The following is a 22,448-nucleotide window of genomic DNA, read 5'->3' on the forward strand; positions in this document are numbered from 1 at the left end:
AACCGGTGTCTGTGCTTCTTAAATCTCTAATACTGAGCAACCTAGCGCAGAACTGCACAGAGCTTGTAGGGATGGGGTTTCATGGTGCTCCCAAAGACAAAGTCTGTGTTGATTTCCTTAACTCCTTCTGGTAGAGTGAACTTGAATTTCTGCAACAGGCTGCAGAACATGATGAAAAGCTCCATCTTGGCCATTGTCTCTCCTGGACAAGCACGGTGACCTGCAAGGGGTGAATGGAAACAGAAGTCAGTCCTCACCAAGGTCTGCAACCAGCACCTGTTTCCCAGCTTTTCTCAGGAGCATTGCTCATCAAGGAACAAAGAGCTTTGCTGAATCTGACAATTTCCTCTCAGATTGAACTGGACTTACAACTGAGATGTCTGCAATTCATCTTTGAAGGATCTGCCCAGATTATGGAAAAGATACCAGAGATGCTTCTCAGAAGTTTCATTCTTGCTTCCTAATCTATAGGACTCCCTAGTTTTATGAAAGGGATTTCAGTCCTTTGATTCCAAATACGAACAAGAAAGCACATTTAGGTTCCTTCATGGCTTCTGCTTAGTAGAGGCTGACTTATCTTCCCTAATAACAGTGAAAAATCAGAAGACAGAGGACACTCTACACCTGATGAAACATTCTCCTACATAATGGTGTCAGTGAAAACAACATGCTAAAGAAAAATCTCTTCCCAGTTTATCAATTAACTCTGTCCAGGATATAATTCTCAGACACAGACAGTGACAAACTCTGAAATGCAGTGGTCAGGTCATTCAATTCGGAAGTGAGAAACCAATTCCTCTTCTGCCCAATTTAGACCAGAAACCTGAGCCTGACATTTTCCCATCTCAGCTGACAGCTCTGACAACCAGGCTATTCCCTCCTGGCATGATCCCTGAGAGCTTTTGTTTGTTTAAGCTTCTATAAACTCACACACTGGTGGAAGAGTGATTCCAGAAACGCCACAGGAAAGACATAGACTTCTGGATGTATTTGATCCAGCTTCTGGATCTCCCATTCATCTCTCTGCACTGATGAATATTGAATTATTTATACAAAATAAATGAGCTCCAGCACAGCAGCCTGCCACAGAATATCCACTGTAATGGCATAACCCAGCATATACAGAGGAGAACCAAGGCAACAGTGTAAGGACTCAAGTTCCTAAGTGATTTGGAATCCTGGGACCTTACTCATCTTCTCTGCATTTTCACAAAAATCTAGGATCAAGTATTTATACAATTGGCAAACAACTTATTTTTGCAGTCAAACATTTTTCTGGGCTGGGAAAACTATGTGCTCCTGCAGTTTGGGGTTACACTCCCCTCTGGCCTTCTCCACAATGAAAATAACACAGCTTCATCTAACCCACACACCTGGGCTCAGTTCTCAGTGCACTCACCTGCTGAGAAGGCCAAGAAGGCCTCTCGGGTCACAAAATTTCCACCCTTGTCCAAGAAATGGCCAGGGTTGAACTGGTGAGGTGTCTCCCAATAGTCAGGGTCAAAAAGAGCTGAGTCTACATTTGCCATGATTAGAGTGCCCTGAAAGGAAGAGGCAGTTGGCACAGCTCTGTCTCTCATGCATAAAGAATAAAAGGACACAAACAGATTCCAGCTATAATTCTGCACATGGAAGGGCATCAGAAATGAAAGATTACATAATTAGGCGAAAAACAATAATCTCAAGGGTTCTGAGGGGTTTTTGTCAAAAAATAAATAAGCAAAGAAACTTCAGTATTTTGGGTTTAGGGATTTCCCTGTATTCCTTCATGTCTTTTTTTTCCAGTCTGTTAGCACATGCCATAGAATGTGTGATCTGCAGTTCTTTCGTACCTCATCCTAAATCTAATTAAATGATCTTTCTGTTGTCAGCTGGAGGGGAAAGGGTTTAATGGTAAACCTTTACTGGTGGCCAAAGATCACATTGGAATAGAAGGGCTATCTGTACCTTTGGAACATGATACCCCAGAACAGTGGTATCCTTCACAACTTCTCTGGGAATTGTGATTAAAACAATGCTGCTGAAGCGGAGGATCTCATGAACCACAGCATTTGTGTACGGCAGCTTCTTCCGATCCTCATAGCAGATGAGATGGGAGGGACTCAGAACAGCATCCAGCTCTTTCTGGACTTTGTCTAAAAAAATTAAAACATCCATTATAGAAGTAAGAACACTGTTTTGGATGAAACAGCTTTCATTTCCTTTTTGGAGTATAGTCGTGATAGAAAAAATTACAATATACAAATAATTTATACTTGCCATATCCTGAAGTTTAAATGCATTTGTATAAATGTATATATGTAATGCATTTATATTAATATAAACTTACACAAATCATACATTTATACAAATGCATTTATACAAATGCATTTGTATAAATGTATGATTTGTAGAAATCATAACCAGCTAGTTATGATTTTACTACACTCTGTTTTCTAGTTGATAGGTTTTATGTTCAGACCCTCTTTCCACAAGCCCAACAGATTTATGGAGCATTATATTTAAAGGAGGGGGAGAAAACTATAATAAGACCTTATTATGACATCAATACAATTAAGCTGAATTGTTGATTTTACTCCAGTTAAATACAGACTCACAGCACACTAATGAGAGTGTTGCAAGCAAGCCACCACATCAAGCTGACACATGTGCAATGCTGAGAACTGAAATAGGATCATATTACTAAATATGATCTACCATCACCAAGTATTAATCTCTTTGGACTGCTATCTAAGCTTTACTAACACACCTTATACAGTCTCAGATGGGTTCAGATTTCATTCTTAAAACTTAGGCTAAGAGGAATTTTTTTCTTTATAATTTATCAGAATTTGAAGTGCATGTGTGTGCACAAGGCTCTGTTCTTCAAGCATTCTAGCACCACAAGCATGAAAAGAATTTCTAGCCCTCAGCCTGAGTCAAGAACATGTACTTGGCTTAGTAGTTCACCTCTGAAAACCCTCTACCAAATCACCCAAAAATTTTGAAACTAGGTCACAACTATGATGTTGTCCAGAATTTCTGGATCATTTTTTTGTCCTCCTTCTCTGTTTAACATTCCCATGCATTAGAATAAATATATCTATTTTACAGAAATTTGACTGATGTCTCAGTTAATGAACTCAAATAATATAACCTTATTACACATGCTGGATGCCAGAAAAGCTTCACTTTGCCCTAACCCAAACTCTTATTCCACCTTGTGTGTTTTCAGCCAGTATCTTCCATTATATGCTTACTGTGCTGAAAGAGTCTGACAAAAATCAACAGGATCCAATACAGTATTAGAACCTCAACAACCCTGAAATTATTTTAAAATCTCTGTCTGAAAAATTTTTACTACATTGGCTTATTAAAAGCAAAGCTAAAAAATTATCTTTAAAGTAAGCTTGATCTTAATAAAACCTTGATCTTAGCCAAAAAAAAAAAAAAAAAAAAATGGCTCTACTTAATCAGAACCATGCTTGTTGTGTGCTACTCACCTTGGATGTCAGGGTAAACCAACATATAGAGCAGAGCCCAGCGCAGAGTGGTGGCTGTGGTCTCTGAGCCACCCAGGAAAAGGTCAAAAACAGACTGCACCATGTTGTCTTCATCAAACGTAGAATTGGGGACATTTTTAGTCTACAAGTGTCAGCGAGAAAGGTAAAATGGAGTATAGCTGTGTAACAGCACTGAGACAGACAATTATCACTGTATCTAAAGGAACAAGATTTCTAGAGGACAAACACAGATACTTGAGCAGAACACAGATATAGGCAAAGACTTTACTCAAATGAGTACAGAGATACTTTTACATTACAGGTGCTGTTGAATGTGTCAGGCGTATAAGTCCTGTTATGCTACCTTGTAAAGTGGCATGTTGATTTCTGTTAACTTCCACAGCAGAAAAACACATTTCTAGGTAGTTTTATCCCAGCCATACCACTTCCAGCACATTTGCTGATTTCAGGAATCTTTCTAATATATAATGTTATCCTTTTAAAGATTTGCACTTTTTTTCAGAGCAGAGGCTGACAACATTTTAAGATTGTCATGATACTCATACAGCACTACTAAGCACAAAAATAATGCAAAGCAAGAATCAGAATTCGGCAGCCATCTAAATATCTGCATCTTTTCATGGTCCTCCCTACTGCCTAGCCCTCACTAAGGATTCCAAAATATGATAACAAACCAATGTAAATAATTTGTACTTCTAGAAGAAGTTCTTGAACTAACTATTCAAAGTTCATATTTTGAGTTTGACAGCAGAGTTTTTAAGCTGTTCTTGCAGAGCTCTGCAGTAATGTTGTTGTGGGTAGACAACAGCAGGGAACCCATTATGGTTGGATCTGTATCATGTACAGCATTAATCACTCACTTTCTCTAACTGCTTCAGGTAAAAGTCAATAAAATCTTCTGGTTCATCTATTCTGCCTTTTTCCCTGTGGCTCTTGATTTCCTGCCTCACAAAGGAACAAACAAAATCCCGGGAAAATCTTGCTTTCTGTAGAGGTCCTGGGAGGTGCTCTGCAAACCACGGGAGCATTTCACACATCTATGAGCAAGAATTCAGCACAGAAGCAGTTAGTGACACTGTAGAGAAGCCTCGTGCTAGAGAGAGAGCATGGACATTTTTGGTGCTAAACTGTTGAATGAATTTCTCTGAGAAAAATCCTGTGGCATGAAAAAAATGTTTAGTACATAAACACACATTAAAATCACAAATTAGGGACAGCACAGTTTCCACCCTAGATTTTTTCCCATCCTTACCAGATAACTCCATTTTTATTTGCCCTGTTAATTCACCAACAAAATAATCTACTTTTGCAGATAGATATATCAATATTAATAAGTCCAATGTTAATAAATATTTATGTCCATCACCTTAGCACTGGAAAAAAAAAAAACACAAAAAACCCCAAACCAACATTCTCTTTCATTCTTAGACAGAGTATCATCTTTTCACCTTAACAATACTGGTATTTCCATTACAGAAAAGGTCATTATCCCAAGCATATTACCTTTGCTAAGACATTCTACTAAAGATTATTAATACAATATTCATAACTGAATCATGTCAAACCCAAAGCACTGCAGGTCCAGTTCATATTCACAGTCAGAGTATTTATCAGTATTCAATAATGCAGTACTTTAATAATATACATACTGATTTAATTATATTGCAATTAATAATGAGCCAAATGATCAAATAAGTTGCATGTTAGTAATATTCCAATAAGTAATACTCTCACATAATAAAAGCGGCTGTTCCCAAAAGCCACTATATAATCGAAGGCTTCAATCAGCTGGTGGAAGGTTTTATCCTCCAGAGAGAAACGATGTCCAAAAACCACAGCACAAATCACATTGGAGACAGCGTGGACAATGGGGAAGGAAGGGTCCACAGCTTCTCCTGCAGACAGGGAAAAACATTCATCTCAAAAGCACTTCCTCTTCCTTGGCTATTGGGAGGACAGGGTTACAATGACATTTTGTAATAGATGTCCTCTATGATATTTATACTGTTACTCAGAAACACCTAAAACTCACTAGGAAATGTAACAAAAGATAAACCTCACTCCAAAATGAGGACAGGAAAGCCTCAAATCTTTAACTCTTGGTCTTGTTTTTTTTAAATGTGCTTTCTTTTTTAATCTTAATCTTGGGTGTTGATCCCAAAATACAAAATGCTGAGGTCCAATAATCTCAAGGGTTCTGAGGGGTTTTTTGTCAAAAAAATAAATAAGCAAAGAAATTTCCATTTTTTGGAAATTTCAGAGGTTTCCCTGCTGTATTCCTTCATGTTTCTTTTTCCAGTCTGTTAGCAAATGCCACAGAATATGTGGTCTGCAGTTTTTTAGCAACTTATCCTAAATCTGCAAATCTAAGGTGTGCTCCAAGTCCGTTCTATTCAGTAACAAAAGTAGTGTTAACCCTTAGAGTTAAGCAGTCTGTACTCTGTGTGCCCCCAAGCACTGTGTCAATGCCATACCCTCCTTGTCTCTGAAGAACTCCACCAGGTAACGGGCCTCGGTTTGGATCCCACGCTCCATTCCTTTATTCCCCATTCCCAGTTTTCGGAGAGTTCCAAATCCAAAATGTCTCTGTTGTTTCCAGATGAGGCCATTTGAGACCAAGATACCTTTAGCCATCAAGAATGAATTTTATGTCATAATAAAGTTCATACAATTGTAGATGATAAACACAGTAAGAGTCATCTTCTCATCATGCTGTCGCTCAAAGAGGAGGGACACATCAAGGCAGTGTTCTTTGAATTGAATGTTGTTAGAGGCAGAGAAAACACCTTGGATAAGACATTACCATCGCTGCAGAAATAACCCACTTGGACCTCTGGACTCACACACCTGCCTTCCAAGCCTAGTCCTATTTTTTTCTGAAGCATCTGTCTCAGGTCTTTGAGGGATCCTGTTCTACCAGGATCTTTATACCAAATATTGAGTTCTCATCCTGGAAAGGTCCCTTCTGGAAAGACAATGAAGCCAGGGCAAGAACCACCCAGCCAAAATGAAAAGGAAAAATAGGCTTTAGCCAATCTGCAAACAGCTCCTTAAGATCAAGAGTTCCTGTGGTACAGAAAGGAATCCCAGGCTGCTCTGCTGTGAGTCTGTGTTCTAGCAGAGACCATCCAGCATGAACCATTTAATCTGCTTGGTGGGGAAATTCCCTCCACAAGTCTAGCCTACACCTCCCCCTGGGAAAGCCAGCTTACTCCCTGAGACAGCTGCTTCACTATAGACAGGAATAACTCTCCCCTATTCCTTCTGCTGTCCTGGGAACCAGGGACAGGCAGGTTGTATTTGTGATGCAGTCACAAACTTGCAGCTGAGCTGCAGCTGTTGGTTAAAGCTATCCCTGCTACAAATTGCAAGTTTTAGGGCACACATCACAACCCAGCTACTTTTCTCCACAGCACCCTGATAAAAAGTGGCAATACAGATCCTTCCAAATGGACTGAAATGGCCCCAGACTTAACCATCTCTATACCTTAAAGTGGTTTTTCTCTACTTACATTAGCTAGTATTACAAATTAAGGCTTTCCAGACAGTAGCTCACATAAAACAAATCCTGACTGAGGGTAAAGGCATCTGCTGTACATTCTCTGGATAAGAGGCTGATGAAAACAAGTTCAATTATTTCTGTTTTAAACATATCACTATCTTTATTCTCTCTCCACTGTGATTCAGCAGTGTTTGTGATAACACAATACAACACTTTGAACGCTCTGGTTAATAAATTTAAAGCTCCACTGACCTTCCTGTGACTTTGTACTTTGGAGCAAGACTAGATCAAAGTTCTGTATATGCTTTTTTTACAGCAGCCTTTGCTGTAAACAAACAACCGGGAGCATAAAGATTTACTTGAGTCTCAGCTTGCAAAGGAGGCTGCAGGCTCAGGATTATTTGAAATCAGGGCACGCAGACAACACTAAGAATGTTGCCCATGCTGCTCTGATAAGATTCTGAAATACATGTGTGACAGTGGGATTTGGAGACCACTTAGGATGATGCTTCAGAATTATGTGATTCACCTTGAGCAGACAGGAAAAGTCAGTCGGGAACTAAGGGCTTTTCAGTAAGAAAAACACAAGAGGAAACAAAGAAAGTCAAGGGTGAAGTCCTTTCAGAGACATGAACATCTTACCCTTTCCATCTGCCAGTTTGTTAAAAATGTAGGTCTGCAGTCGCCCTGAAACATCCTCCGAGTTGTTGGTGAGACCATTCTTCACAGTTTGGAACCCATAGAGCACCATCATAGGTCTGTGACCCAACCACAGGGTGCAGATGTTGCCATAGGTTTTTGCCAGCTGCAGGTAAAATCAGTGCCCAAAAAAACCCCAGGGGAGAAACATCAAAGAACATGCACACACGATGGGCTGCTGTCTTCAGCACAATGTTGCTCAGGGGTTCAGCAGGTGAAAAGGGACAGTGGCTGCGTTTTGTGGCGGGGGTTCTTTCCACAGAAAGGGTCTGGGCTCTCTCTGGGAACACAACACCCACAGAAATGTAAGCAATGAAAGAATAAATGGTCCTTTTCTAGAACTTGGCCTGGGTTACCTTTGCAATAACAACCATAGGGTAAATGCCCTTGACTGTTTATGGATCTGTACAAGGTTTTCTATGAAACTCCACCTGCCCATTCTTGGTTACATTTTTCAACTCCATATTTCATTGACTCAGACAACAACCAGAATTTCTTGAAATTATGAATTCTAGATGTAACTCCCCTTCTAGAGTTCTAAGAACTGTAGATTTCACGTTTCAATGGCAAGAACTCTTCCCATCTTGTACTGAAATACTGTCAGCTGAGGCATCTAAGCATAGATCCCATGTCTGGGTACTGATGGGACTGCTCTCAGGCAATGCTGTGGGTAATCTGCAAGGACAAAGTCCTTGATGCTAGACCAAGAACCAGTACAGATCTGTCCTCTCACAGTCATTAACATGTACCCATCAGAAAATTTTAGCATCATGCTCATTAAGCTCCCTTCAGCTGCAGCCAGCCACCCTCTGACCTGCAAGTTGCACTTAGCACATAAGGAAAGGCAGCAATTTGAAAAAAATATATTAACACATTGGGTTCTCTTGTGATATTTTGGCTCAGTGGAGGATGCTGAAAACTGAAAGAATCTGTATTAGCAGGCTTAGCATGGAGCTCATTCTTCCCATCAATTATTTCCTTTTACCATTATTTACATCTTTAGTTTATCTGCAAAGAGTACATCCCAGACTGGACTTCAGAGAAACAATAGATTAAAGGATTTGGCTGCATATGGGATACAATCTTGTTTCCATTCCATGAGAGCAGAAGATACTCTGGTTCAAGACACCTCTGAATTTAAGACACCTAGTTTAAAATTATTTTCAATATATTCCTATAATGGGAAATCTGAGAATAATTTTTTTTTTCTTTCAAGGCGAAATAAATAGAAGTATTTTCTGCGGCAAAATTACTATGTTCAGTTCTGTTTAAGTTGCACACATATAAGAATGAGACTTTCATATGAAATTATTAGGCTTTCATATGAATTAAACTGTCTGCAGGATTTTTGCCTTAACTTGTTTAGGTACTTCACTTCCACAAATCACCTTCTCTCAGGGTTCTCCCTGTTACCACATCAGCCTATCAACAACCATCACCATTTTTTCCAGGTTTTGCCTCAATAGCTCTTTACTTCACATCTGATACGTACCTTTTTCAGGCTCTGATGATCAGCTCTAAAGTTTATCCACCAGATGCTTCCAATGATGGGAAATGGGGTTGGTCCAGGAGGAAATCCACGACTCTTCCATTGCATATTCAGGAACTGTGCACTCAGAAGAAACAAAACCAGAGATATGAGAATTGCACTTATCATCATTTCACACTTCCAAACTCGTATTATAAAATTGCTACAAATATGTCTGTTGAAATTGTTCTTCTGAACTCTTCCCTGTCACATTGAAGATTTCCGAATTTTCACCTCCCTTCTTTCCTACCACCCTTCCCAATCCAAGAAAATGAGGATTATTTCCATTCTTGAGTGTTATTTAATACATCACTATGCTGCAATATGCTAATTGATACCATTATTTTAAGATCCAGCAGAGGCTGGGTCAGAGAAGGTGGGAACCTCAGCCAGAAACATCCCTTTGAGCAATCAGTTTGAGGAACGTGTCACTCAAAATACTGACTACATGCACGTCAAGAACTCAGGTACAAAGCTGCAGCTGTCAGATGAGGGCAGGAATACTCATCAGGTAGCCTTCTTGGGGCAGAGGTAAAAGGAAGCAACCAGTAGCCTTGTACAACAGTGGGTGGAGATGCAGACTTGGGAACCAAGAGCAATGAAGGGTTGCAATTTGAGTTTTCACAGTAAACAATACAGATAAACTGCAAATAGCACAGTGAAGAATCAAACATAACTAGTGCTATTGGCAAAAAGTGTAACAGACCTCACATTAAACTCCATTTTGGGGCTGAGTTCTTGTCCCATATTAGGCTTTATGAATTAGTTTCTGCCTTATCTCAGTAGCAGAACCTCTGCTCAGCAGAATTAATTCCAGAGCCTGTAATTCTTTGTTCTACTTTTAATCCACAGCACCTGAAGCAGCACATGCAAAGATCTCCTCAACACAAAAAAAAAAAAAAATCCCTACAAAGAGGAGCAGTTCTTAGAAGATTTCTAGAGTACAGCTAGTGGAATAGGCTGTTTGGGATGTTGGTACCAAGCTGCCTTATGAAGAACAACAGACATTATAGGGATGGGGCTGTGCAGTGCTCCCCAAAGGAGTGCCTTTAATTCCATCAGACAGGGTGAATCTAAACACCTGCAAAGGCTGCAGAAGACAAAGAACTCCATGTGTGCTGACTGCTTGCCCAAAAATATACATAGCCCTGCAGAAAGAACACAAGAAGGCAATTACTGATCTTAATTGCTGTTTTCACCACACCCCCACTGTCTTGCCTGTGTTTTCTCTGGGGCTGTTGCTCCTCTCACAGCAGAAATGTCCCTGCAGGCTGTCATTCTGTCTCAAGATTTGCTGTCTAAAAAAACTTCAACTTATTCTCACAACTCCACTTGCATAATCCACTGGTGTCACTTAGCAGCTGGCAGAAAGGACATCAGGCATGTTTTGAAAGATCTTCTCATGTTTTATTCAACTCATCTAAGTTCTTCAGTAGCATTCAAGGCACCTATGTCAACCACTGTTGACAAGGGCAAGAACACTACCCTGGAGAAAAAAATCCTTCCTTACACAGTAACTAATCTGGGTTGGATTCCAGAAATTTCTCCCAGTGCTCAGGAATCAGTTGCAATATATATCAAATATATTTGCAATAACCATACTGTCCTCCAGGAAAGAAAGAGTTGGTCCTAGGCTGCCTCTAAACCTCTATCCCTGGCAAATTCATCTGAACAAATCTTAGCTCAAATTTTCTGTTCTGTCCACAGCTGACATTCCAAGTGCATTAGCATCTGGGCTAATAGATACTGCTCTGGAAAATTGTCAAAAAGAATGCTGAGGCTGCAAATACTCAAACATTAGGAAATGCCAGAAGGAAAACTGTCTGTACAACATTAATTATTTCTTCCTGACACTTCAGTGAGAAAAGGGTATGTGCTATGGTTCATCTATGAAATTCTTGTCTCTGTTCAGCTCTTCTGCAGCTGACTGCAGAACGCTGCCAAGATTACACAGCAATTCACAAACCAGGGAGACTGAAAGGGCACCAGGCCTTGGTAGCTCCCACACCATCAGGACATAAAGCACCACAGCACTGGTGCAAGGTCTGCATTGCTTTCACCTAAATAGCACTACATTACAACACCAAAACAGGCAAAACTGACCAACCAAACAGCCCAAACAGAACAAACGACAATGCAAACAATGGGAAAACAAAAAGAGGAATTTTTACAGCAGTTGCTTTCCTTTCTAATAGCTAGAGTTCATGCTTTTTCTAGTTCTGCTCTCACTGCATGCCAGTGATGCCAAAAAGTTGGTAAATGTCTGTAAGATTAGATATACCAACTGGTTTTATTTTGAGATGACTGGGATGACTCTGTATTACTAGCAGGAAGAGAAAGTGATGGATGCTACAATTCATTGTAATGCAGAGTGATAGAATTTAAATTAACTCCATCAATGTGTGTGAATTGCAGGACTTAAGTGCATGAATTAAGGACTAAAATACAAATAAAGTAATTGTGAGATCAAGCAGGTAGAGGCAGGTGTTTACAGAGAAGCTTTCTACAAGTTGTTTTGGGGAAAATCAGTTTTCCTTGCTCCAATATCTTCATTATTTGTGAATAGCACCACTCCATGCAAGCCTTACTCATTATTATCTAACAAATACTGTCACAAGGGCTCCTTGGCAGAGATGGAAGGTGTTTAGATAGCTCAGAAAACCCTTTTTTCTAATGAAGGTTTTAGAGCAGAGGAGTAGGAAAAAAATATAGGGAAAGAACAGAACAGAAACAATCGTACCTGCCATCTACAACTTGACTTTCATTAGTCAACCTTCAAGCTCTTTCAAAAAGTGAACATCAGGGTTGATTAGATCCAGAGAGATAAAGCAAGTTCATGAGACTCACAGACAAGCTATGAACAAATCTAGGAACAGAATCTGAAGTCCCATTCCAGTACTTTGTCTATGCAAACTAAAAACTCATCAATCTTCAAGTCCCAACAAAACAGATGACAGCAGGAGGCAAAACCCCATATACTTTATTTACAGTGCATGTCAGTAAAGTTCTCTTTTCCTGAACTGAACACAGAATGGGAATTTCTTTTGCTCACATTTCCCAGTCTTGTGCTCACTCCAGCTGTGCTGTAAGCCACATTCTCCCTCTCTCAGTGTTTGCCTGGACACAGAGTGCCAGTGTAACAACTCCTCTCCCTCAGAGAAATTCTGAGGCCTTCAGCCAATTAACAGCTCCTAGCTCCTATTACAAAGTTCTTGAAAGATCAGGGAGTGCAGGAGAGGAAGAGACAACTAAGTTGAGAAATCCAAATTAGTGTCTCCACTGGAAGGCGGGGGGGGGGGGGGGGGGGGGGGGGGTGAAGAACAACAACAAAAAACAAACCCACAAACAAATCCCAAAACCAGCTTAGCAATACCTGTGCTGTTTAGCTTGAGGCCAGGCAGCAAGAACACCAGGCTGTGTTTTCTAATACATCTGTCCCTGCAACAGACAAAAAGCAAGCCCTAGTTTTCTGTCAGAGCAGATGACACACGCTCTAGGCAGAGGTGTGCCAGCAGCCCTTTCCACCCCCAGTATGCACATTTATCCTTTGCTTCACACCATCCTAATGATGTTCTTCTCTGCTTCCCACTCCTGTGGCCTGAAACCTTCATTACAAAAGCAGATTTCCTCATCTGCTCAAAGCAATCCAACTTAATATCTGTCATCTTAAGTGGAGATGCAGCTCTTGCAATAGTATTTGTGTCAGAGGAGATCGAGCAAGATTTATGTGAACAGCTACTACTCACACGTACTGAAAATATAAAAATACACAGTATTGAAACAGCTTCCTTGCTTTTTCTCTCCTTGTGAACTTCAGCCCATACTTTTGTGAAATAACTTTGCCTCAGTGTATTTCAGTTTGCCTACAGCTCTCACCTAGCAGCAGGAAAACTGCCCACAGTGTTCAAAGGGTCAGACTCAGAGTGACACTCCTGATGGGCAGACTTATTCAGCTGGACCCAGATTTCTCTTACATGAAGCCATTTTCTTTCTTTGTGTTTTCTTAAGTTGCATCATAGTCACTGTTATTAATAGGCAACTTCATGGCTTAACTCATCTTGATTCTGGTAATTTTAAGTGTACAAATCATATCCCCACTGATGGACATGAGAGCATCAAGAGCTTTCAGGGGTCCTTAACTGTTGCAAAACTTGCAAACTTGACAAGTGATTCTGTGCACAAATAAGAAATAGGACAGCACTCACTTCCTTTTAACCAGACAGGACCAGCTGGATGAACTGGGAAGAAATAAAACAAATGAAGAAATGAAGTCCTGATGCACACAAGCAGCAAGCGAAGTTAGTTAGATAGTTTCATCAAGTAACTCATTTTAAAGTCTCAAATAGCAGCAAAATCTGAAAAAAAATGGGTGGCTAAATAACTGCTCAATATCATAACTCAGTAACATTGCAATTTTTGATATACATATGGAACTGTCAGGAACTGAAAAAAACATAAAAGTTATTGAATTTCAAATTGCTTCCCTGTTTTTTGTCCATTTAACTCTTCAATTGTAAGATTCATAGAACCATGCTGCTGAAAATTTTTCCATTTCCATTTCTCTGCCCAAAAAACCTAAACAAACAGATAACAGATGCACATAGTCATGGTCCTTGGCCTCTGCTGGCTGCTCCACTTCCACACTTCTTGCAAAAGCATCTGCACATGCAGCACACTAAAGCAGAAGTGTTGCATAGAACTGCACAGAGAAGTCGAGAGGTGGCTGCTCAGGAAGGTAAGGCAAGAAAATGCTGCAATGTCACTGCTGCCCTGTGAAACTGCCCCTCTGTTTCTGTTGGAACCTGAAGTTATTACAATCCACCCCAGAAAAAAAGACCAGTTGTCATCTACACATTTTTCAAGACTGAATCACGAAAGATTGTATTTACCACTAACCCTCACACACAAAAAAAATGAGCTCATTAGAAAACTAACTGAAGTGAGTGTCCATGCCTGTAACTCTCAGTTTCTTGAAGCTTAATTCAGTTCTTAAGAAGCCCATGGATAGCATTAAACCTTTATATTTCAGGATCATAACATACATTGATTCCAATCAATAACCTTGATTTTGTAGAAATGTTTTGAGCTGAAAAGTGCAGACTAAAAATTCAGCAAGAATTTTTTTTCCCGCTCAGAGAAATTATGATAAAACATTGAAATAGACAACTTGTACAGTTGTATGGCTTTCCTTAATCTCTTATTTAGTCTTGAAGATAACATTAGTTAGGTTCTTGAACAAAGTGTTGAAAAATACTCTGTAATATATCAGTAAGTATGAAAAGTAAGTCTCAAGTTAAAGTTTGCTACACACTAGTACAAATCTCTCTGGTAAACTTATGGGATCCACAAATCAGTAAGGATTAAAAGTTTTTCCTGTTTCTTCCATTTCTTTGTTCTTTTCTGTAGATTTAATAGAACACGTGCATGGTTTCATCTGCAAAATTTGAAGCAGAAAATTTTAAAACAGTATAAAATTAAAAATTTTGAAAATCTGATGGATAGAAAAATAATCTCTAACTAGTGTTCACATAATATCAACCTAGGATATGATAAAAGGTGAAAAGAAGATACTCTTCAAATTATTAAATTGCCTTTTATTTTTCTTATTAAAGACAATAATTGAGCTTTATGCTGCATGAACTCATTCTTTTACACCTCAGAGACCTCAGATATTGTGTAGATGTTTCTTCTTCTGTAAAGTAACCACACAATAACTGTAGTATTTCAGAATGACAATAAGTAATGCATTTCAGTGTTTAACTACATGAAACTGCCACAGGTGTTACTATTATGCAAAACTCTTGAAAACCTTGAATAACTATTCAATAATTGGCACTTTGACCCACTATCAAGACTGAGAAAGAAATAAAATTCTAAGTGAAAAAGAGACAGGTCACAATTGCAGATCATAAAAAAAACGTGGGTGTGGCTTGGCTAACCACAAAGCACCACATAGTTTGGTTTTCTAGGGACTTCAGCTTGGGAAAACTGTAGATTACAGAGAGAGATGGCTACAGGAGGCATATCCTTAGGAAGTGTTTGGATTCAGTAAAAGAAACATATCCACAAATTCAAATTTTCAGAAGAAATCATTCAAAAAAAAAAAAAAGACCAAAAAAGCCAAAATCAGTGAGAAGCAAAAATTTTGATAAAATGTTGGGGATTACTGAAATTTTTATAGCTCTAGTAGTGTGTCTCCTGATTTTGCAGTTCCTCAAGCTGCAATGGATGCGTACCCAGCTTCCTCCAGGACCAGTTCCCCTCCCCATCATCGGAAATTTGTGGCTGCTGGACTTCAAACTCCGCCGAGAAACTCTCAGTAAGGTATTTATTTATCTCTGTGCTTGCAAATCAGTCTGAATCTATTTTAACTTAAATTGTGCATTGCATAGGAATGGCTTAAAATGATATTTTTTTTAAACCTCAAGCTTGATTATCAGCCAGTTTCAAAGACTCTGAGGACCCTGCAGTATTAAAAATATTTCTGGGTATTAAACATCACCATTGATTTAGTCCTTGCTACTTTCTCTCTCTTTTGGTTACATTCTCACAAACACTGTCATAGAATGGTATTTCATTGGCAGTTTCATTCTGTTTCTGTGTTAATATCCAGCCCTGTAAGCCACCTCTAGCAGAGCTCTCCTTTCCTGACACCAGTGCCACTGGAACTTCTCCATTAGAAGACCAAACCTGTACCCTCAACAGACACTTTTTTCTGTTGCTTTTTCAGCAAAAAGATTTCTTATCTGCTGTAAACAGGTTACTGCTAAACCAAAACAGAAAAATCTGATTGCTGTCTACAACACAACCAATCACATCAATCAAAATTATTTTTAAAAAGGAATTTGCTTCCCATTATTACAAGGAAAAATATAAGCATGATGTGAGGAACAACAGAGGAAAATAAAAATCCTAGAAGCTAGGAACAGCTACAGAAAAGAAAGCAAGAACATTTCTTTCTTTGTAAGCTAGAGACAAGAAAATACCATCATTTTGGTTCATTAATAAAATAAAGAGAAAAGCTCTGGGATTTTGCCTGTAATAGTTTGTTCTTTGATTCAGAGCTAACAAAGTGACCTGCTGGTTTTCTTTCTGTGAAATTAGAGAGGTGTTCTTCTGAGAGATGCCCTTAGCATCTATTCCATAAAGAGCAATTATCTTCTGTTCCCAAAGCACCTTAATAACAGAAATAATTTTTTTTCTAAAACCTGCAATTCAATTTGATGCCAACAAATGGGTTTAGTCACAACTACAGAAAACTCTTAAATAAATTTATATTTTAGTGCATGCTTTCCCTGGTTTATAGTCACAAATTTCCTGTTATCAACACTTCAGTTAACCAACATCTACGGAAACATCTACACACTGTGGATGGGAAAGACACCTCTGGTTGTGCTGAATGGATACAAAGCAGTAAAAGATGGCATTGTCACCCACTCAGAAGAAGTTTCTGGAAGACCTCTCACCCCTTTCTACAGGGATATGATGGGCGAGAAAGGTACAATGCATTACACAAGAATGAGATAGAACAAGGTGTAAAGAAGGAAGATGCTTTCTTGGGCACACACATCAGCTACTGCTGTACCAGGGCATAACTGGGCTCTCACTGCAAAAGTGTTTCATGCAGTGCTTAGCATATTAAGGAAAAAACAAAAATTTATTGTCTTATAAATCACATTACTCAGTCTTTTTCCTTCCCAATAGATGAAAAGGAATACTTGCCTGGAGAAGTTGTCCTTCAATTGTATAACTTCTAAACCGGGAGACTGCTCATGTAGAAGATATCTATAGACAAAGCTGTTCAGTCCTCACCAAAACCCACTCAGTGTACAGGGATGCATTTAGGAGCAGCTGGGTGGCATAAAATCCTCAGAGACCAAAACTCAGCTTCTGAAATCTAAAATCATTGTATCTTGTTAGTGAAATACAACCTTCTCTAAATCAAAATTTGCTGTGAAAGGATTTTCCCTCCCAGCAATGAACTAAATTTTTGTGTGTTTTTCAGGTATTTTCCTGACAAATGGCCACACCTGGAAGCAGCAGAGACGCTTTGGCATGACAATTATAAGAAGTCTGGCACTTGGTAAGAACAATTTGGAGCATCAAATTCAAAGAGAGGCCTGTCACCTTGTGGATATCTTCACAAATACAGAAGGTAAATTCACTGGAAGAACAACACTTAGAGTTTTCCTGAAAGATTAGGGCTGCTAAAAGTTTCACAGTATATTTTTACAAGTACTACAGACATTGTCACTATTAGTAGAAATTTCACTGGCTTCTTAACTGCATTCTTTGTAAAAAATGTTTTGTCTGCACAGTGGGCAATATAAAATTGTTTCTTTTTCAATAAGGAGAGTTCAAAAAATGTTTATTATCAACACAGCTGGTAATGATTCTTACACTCAAGGAGTATAGAAAAACCCTCCTTAAAATACACAATGTATGACCTGCTGGAAGTCATTCTAGGACAGCAGGCTTTCAGGATTTGGCAGAGAAAGGACTCCAAAACAAGGAATGTATCATTCAGTTATCCAAAAAAATTTTCTTTTCAAGGTTTGGATGAAATAGAAACCAATAGAATTTTAGCAAGCTGCCAAAATAAAGCAATTAAATATAAATATTCTGAGCAGCCAAATCCCTCACCCACATCTTGTTCCATGGGAAAACACAGAGAGGTTGCCTGAGGTCTCTTTCCAAATCTCCTTGGACCAGGCCCATCTCTCTTCTGAGAGCAACATTCATACATCTGTAAAATGTAGGAGATGAAAAAAATCATCTACCTCAAGTCCCTGTACAGCCCAAAGCTTTACCTACCATGCGACCCTGTCTCAATTTTAAACTCAATAAATGTGTTTGCTCTTTCCAAGAATAACCATGAGCACTAGACTGAAGTCAGGGATGTATTTTCCATAGAAGTATACTTCAAAGGTTGTCCCTGCCATTGAAATGTGTACTTAATTTTTTTTTTCTGGATTTAATCCTTTTCAATGGGAGATGTATTCCACCCTATTATATGAGCTTTGCTTTTTCAGTCTGTGGAAAAAAAATACATCTATGGTTGGATTGTTAAGCTGATACTTGAAAACCAAGAAGAGATAAGTCATTCCAACAGAACTAAGAAATGAAAACGCTATTTTTTTTTCTGGGTTTGTTTTTTTTTTTGGGGGGGGGGGGGGTTGGGGGGAATGGTGAGAATTGTTTGTTTGGTTTTTAACTGCAAAACTTAAATATCTACCTCCATATTTGAAGGCAGATGCTCTAATTAATTGCTTGTGTTTCCACACAATCCAGATCACAAGTCAAAGAAGGGGAGCTTTTATGTTTGTCTGCTCAAAACTGATTAAAACTGTATTTTACAAGAGTAAAGAGCAGATTGAAAATTAAGATTCTGTGTACTTACAATTCATGCAGTTAATATATACTAAACTAGGCTTCACATACCAGAATTTCTTCTAAAAATAGTCTGATGCCTTGTTGTTTTTACCATTAAAAAAAGAAAGTCTTCCTCATTTTTCTTGCTGTACTCTATTGAGAAGTCCTCACAGCACCTCCCATATTCACAGGTAAACCTTTTGACCCCCACACTTCCATCGTCCATGCAATTGCAAATATCATTTGTGCTGTTGTTTTCGGTCATTGCTTCTCCAGTGAGGATGAGTCTTTCAGCAAACTCATCAAAGCTATTTATTCTGTGATCTACTTTCAAGGTACTATCTGGGGCAGGGTAAGAGCCTACTTTTCTTGTTCCTTAAGATACATTTGCACTTGACAAGTCAAAAGAAATTAAAAGTCAATTATTCACAAACATTTTTGTTTCCAAGTATACCATAGTTCCACAAGCCACAGTGAAGTAATAAATAAATACATACTTTGTATATGTAATTATTGGCTTCCAATTCTTCTTTATGTCTGTAAATCACATCCTAAAATTAAAATTCTAGATCATCATTGCTTTTCACAGATTTGCAATGAGCAATCATTTGCAGAACACTGTGTATTTAAGATTCTTAGTTCTTAAATGAAAGCAGCTTCTAAAATTTCATTTAGTCTTGCAAATCCAGAAAGGCAGTTAATAAGAACTAAGTCTTCAAATGGATGCTTTTTTGAAAGGACATCTTGCTTCAATTCATAATTCATATTACCATCAAAATCTGAGTTATTCTGAGCTTCCTATAAAATACAGGTTACAACTTCATCACACCAAGAAGAATATTAAGTTCTTGAAACCCTAGCTATTGCTTAACTTGTGCAGATTTTGGCACACTGGCATTCTAAAAGACCATCTTTTATGGTTCTTCATAAAGGGATGCCTAAAAAAATTACAGTAAAAAAATAAGAGGCTGAGAAAAATCTGTTTGCAAGTCAGATTCAACACTCAATTACTCACCCATTTTCAGAACCCCTGTTACATTATTAGGTGTTGATCCAAAAAGTAAAATATAATCACGTTCCCAGTATTTAATCTCTCTTACTTGTGTCTGTTGCCTCTCATCCCAGTTTGGTTGCCCACATGATGTGGTGACTTCACAATTATCAGGAAATCAGAAGTGGGATCTGACACTCTCTGCTTTCTGTTTAACACCACAGCTGTATGATGCTTTCCCATGGCTCATGCACCATCTCCCAGGGCCTCATCAGGAGGTGTTTGCATACAATGACTTCATGCACAGATTAGTCATGGAGGAGGTTCAGGCCCATGAAAGACAGAACACAGGTGATCCACAGGATCTCATTGACTTCTACCTGGCTCAAATAACAAAAGTAAGTATCTTTTATCACACTCTCCCTTCCTTGGCTTCAATGCCTACTACAAACACTTGCTGTTCCAATAACTGCCAAAGGATTTTTATATGCACACTCTATTTGTGCAGCACTGAAGATGTTTGATTTGATGGGCTGCTCACTGTTATCATCAAACAATGACAGTTTCTATGTGACTGGTGAAATATCTGAAATTATCTATTTCATAGTCTTCTTGTGAATATGCCCTACAGACCAAGAATGACCCTACTTCTACATTCAATAAAGAAAATATGGTTCAGACCGTGGTTGATCTTTTGCTAGGAGGGACAGAAACAACAAGCACCACCCTTCTCTGGGCACTGCTCTATATGGTACAATACCCAGATATACAAGGTGAGCAAAAGCACCATCAGAGAGAGCTGCATTCAACATCACAATGAACATAATTATGTAATAATATAGATCAATAACTTGTAAGGCATCAAAAAAACCCTTAGCTATGCACATGAATGGTGGTACATCAGCAACTAGGATCCAGAAAATGGAAGGTCAATAAATGAAACAAACAGGTGCTTCCCCATCTGGTTCACCAGCAACACTAGCAGAAATTAGTAGTGGCCACAGTTTTACCTCTCTAGAATGGGTTGGCAAGACAGAATAACAAATTAAAGACATTTCATATGCAACCTAGTCTTCTCCCAAACTTCAAAGTAGAAAAGTTTTTAAAAGATATCCAATCTGATACATATTTATAAACAATGGAAATTATACCTGTCATTTAAAATTTTAATCCATTTTTTGAAACACAAAATTGTACTATCCTCATCACCAAGTAGGTGTCTTAAATGAGGATTCAGGGAGAAGCACTTTTTGATCAACTGAAACCTACACAGCAGTCAAACCACATGCCAAATCATTTCATAGCAACATAATTTCTTTTTTTTATTTCCTTTGGACAGGACATTCTCACACAAAAATCTACTGGAAATAAAGGGAGGAAGTGTGGGTGGGGGGGGTGCAGAGGGGGAAATGAAAGTATTATCATTTGTCTCCAGAAAAGGTTCAAAGAGAGATAGAGGCTGTTCTGGAACCCTCCCATGTCATCAGCTATGAGGACCGTAAGCAGCTGCCCTACACAAACGCTGTGATCCATGAGGCTCTGCGCTACAGCAACGTCACCTCCGTCGGGGTCCCTCGACAGTGCCTGAGGAACACAACTCTGCTGGGTTTTCACATTAAAAAGGTACAGACGATAAGGATACCCACCCTGTTTCTTACGTCTTTGAGCTGTTAATATTTAGCATTTATATGACATAGAGAAAAGGAAAATCTATGGAAAATGAGATCTCTGCTGCTTCTTGCAGGGCACGCTTGTGTTGCCAAATCTGCACTCTGTGGTCTATGACACTGAGCACTGGGCAACCCCTTGGAAGTTCAACCCAGATCATTTCCTAGACTTGGGTGGCAACTTTGTGAACAAAGAGGCATTCTTACCTTTCTCAGCAGGTAACACCCTGACCTTGAATATTCCTGCTTGCTCTGTTTTGCAGTAAGAGTAAAAATACTATTTCTAAGTTCTAAAATGTACATGTATAAAAAGGTATTTGACTAGATTGACTATTTGACCGATTTGAAAGACTTAAAGTCAGGTCTTTTGCTGTAAGAGCCACAAATATTATGCATTTTGTATTTTTCATATATTCAAACAGAGGATAAGTGTGGCTGGGAGACACAATGCTTTTTCCTTGGCATATCCATCCAGTGTTAGGGCTACAGGGCCCCAACACACCCTTCTGAATTTCTGTTAAAGAAATCCTGATTATATCCTTCTCCTTGGCTTCAGAACTGCATACCACAATGCTCCAGCCCTCCCTTCTCAACAATCAAAATAAGACTCTGAAGTATATGAATCTTTTTAAAATCTGGCTTAGCTAAGAAGGAATTCATGGCTCTCACAAAAAGAATCAACAATGGAAAAGGAGAATTGCATGCTCCAGGGGTGAAAAAAGACTAAACAACCCAATCAAAACACCAAATCAAACACTTGACAGAGGTGCAGAATTTCTCAGTTAAATGTTTCCCCACCCTCATCCTAAAGCATCTTCTGTCTTTACAGAATGAAATAATTATCTTACATTAACAGAATTTATGGAACTTGGTAGAATTTTGTGCAAAGTTCTTTTACAGAATTTAACTTTACTCAACTGACTCTCTTGGTTTTCCTCTGCAGGACATCGTGTATGTTTGGGGGAACGGATGGCACGAGTTGAACTGTTCATCTTCTTTACCAATCTCCTTCGGGCATTTACATTCCAGCTCCCTGAGGGGGTGAAGGAAATCAATCTGGAGTACATTTTGGGTGCAATACTGCAGCCACACCCATATAAACTCTGTGCTATTCCACGCTAGTCTGTAACACACTAAAATGCTGAGAGACTTCAACCCGTTAAAAACATGCTTCACTATCTCAATT

General features: G+C 38.9%; 2 protein-coding genes across 2 annotated transcripts; one reads left to right on the top strand and one right to left on the bottom strand.

The window, feature by feature from the left end:
- Positions 1-41: 41 nt before the first annotated feature.
- LOC131562606 (cytochrome P450 2J6-like) lies at positions 42-9,382 on the bottom strand. Its single transcript, XM_058812428.1, has 9 exons — positions 9,197-9,382; positions 7,648-7,810; positions 5,978-6,127; positions 5,238-5,398; positions 4,364-4,540; positions 3,483-3,624; positions 1,948-2,135; positions 1,400-1,541; positions 42-220 (listed from the first exon to the last, which is right to left on the bottom strand). The coding sequence occupies exons 1-9, from the start codon at positions 9,362-9,364 to the stop codon at positions 42-44; spliced, it is 1,470 nt and encodes a 489-aa protein (XP_058668411.1). The 5' UTR covers positions 9,365-9,382.
- Positions 9,383-15,333: 5,951 nt separating this feature from the next.
- Positions 15,334-22,418, top strand: LOC131562414 (cytochrome P450 2J2-like). The gene is made up of 9 exons (XM_058812106.1): positions 15,334-15,556; positions 16,568-16,730; positions 17,238-17,387; positions 18,796-18,956; positions 19,820-19,993; positions 20,227-20,368; positions 21,031-21,218; positions 21,340-21,481; positions 22,206-22,418. Exons 1-9 carry the CDS (start codon positions 15,386-15,388, stop codon positions 22,382-22,384), a joined length of 1,470 nt encoding a protein of 489 aa, XP_058668089.1. The 5' UTR covers positions 15,334-15,385; the 3' UTR covers positions 22,385-22,418.
- Positions 22,419-22,448: the final 30 nt, after the last annotated feature.

The sequence above is a fragment of the Ammospiza caudacuta genome, chromosome 11 (genome assembly GCF_027887145.1).
Source record: "Ammospiza caudacuta isolate bAmmCau1 chromosome 11, bAmmCau1.pri, whole genome shotgun sequence".
NCBI classification, from domain to species: Eukaryota; Metazoa; Chordata; class Aves; order Passeriformes; family Passerellidae; genus Ammospiza; species Ammospiza caudacuta.

Bases quoted from the DNA above. Each gene is read 5' to 3' on its own strand.
- LOC131562606 (XM_058812428.1), bottom strand. From the start codon at position 9,364: ATGATGATAAGTGCAATTCTCATATCTCTGGTTTTGTTTCTTCTGAGT. The intron at 4,541-5,237 runs GTGAGAGTATTA...TCTTGCTCATAG, and splicing joins GGAACAGCCGCTTTTATTAT to ATGTGTGAAATGCTCCCGTG. The intron at 1,542-1,947 runs GTACAGATAGCC...TCTTCCTTTCAG, and splicing joins TGGGGTATCATGTTCCAAAG to GGCACTCTAATCATGGCAAA.
- LOC131562414 (XM_058812106.1), top strand. From the start codon at position 15,386: ATGTTGGGGATTACTGAAATTTTTATAGCTCTAGTAGTGTGTCTCCTG. The intron at 17,388-18,795 runs GTAAATTCACTG...CCATATTCACAG, and splicing joins TATCTTCACAAATACAGAAG to GTAAACCTTTTGACCCCCAC. The intron at 18,957-19,819 runs GTAAGAGCCTAC...TTAACACCACAG, and splicing joins AAGGTACTATCTGGGGCAGG to CTGTATGATGCTTTCCCATG.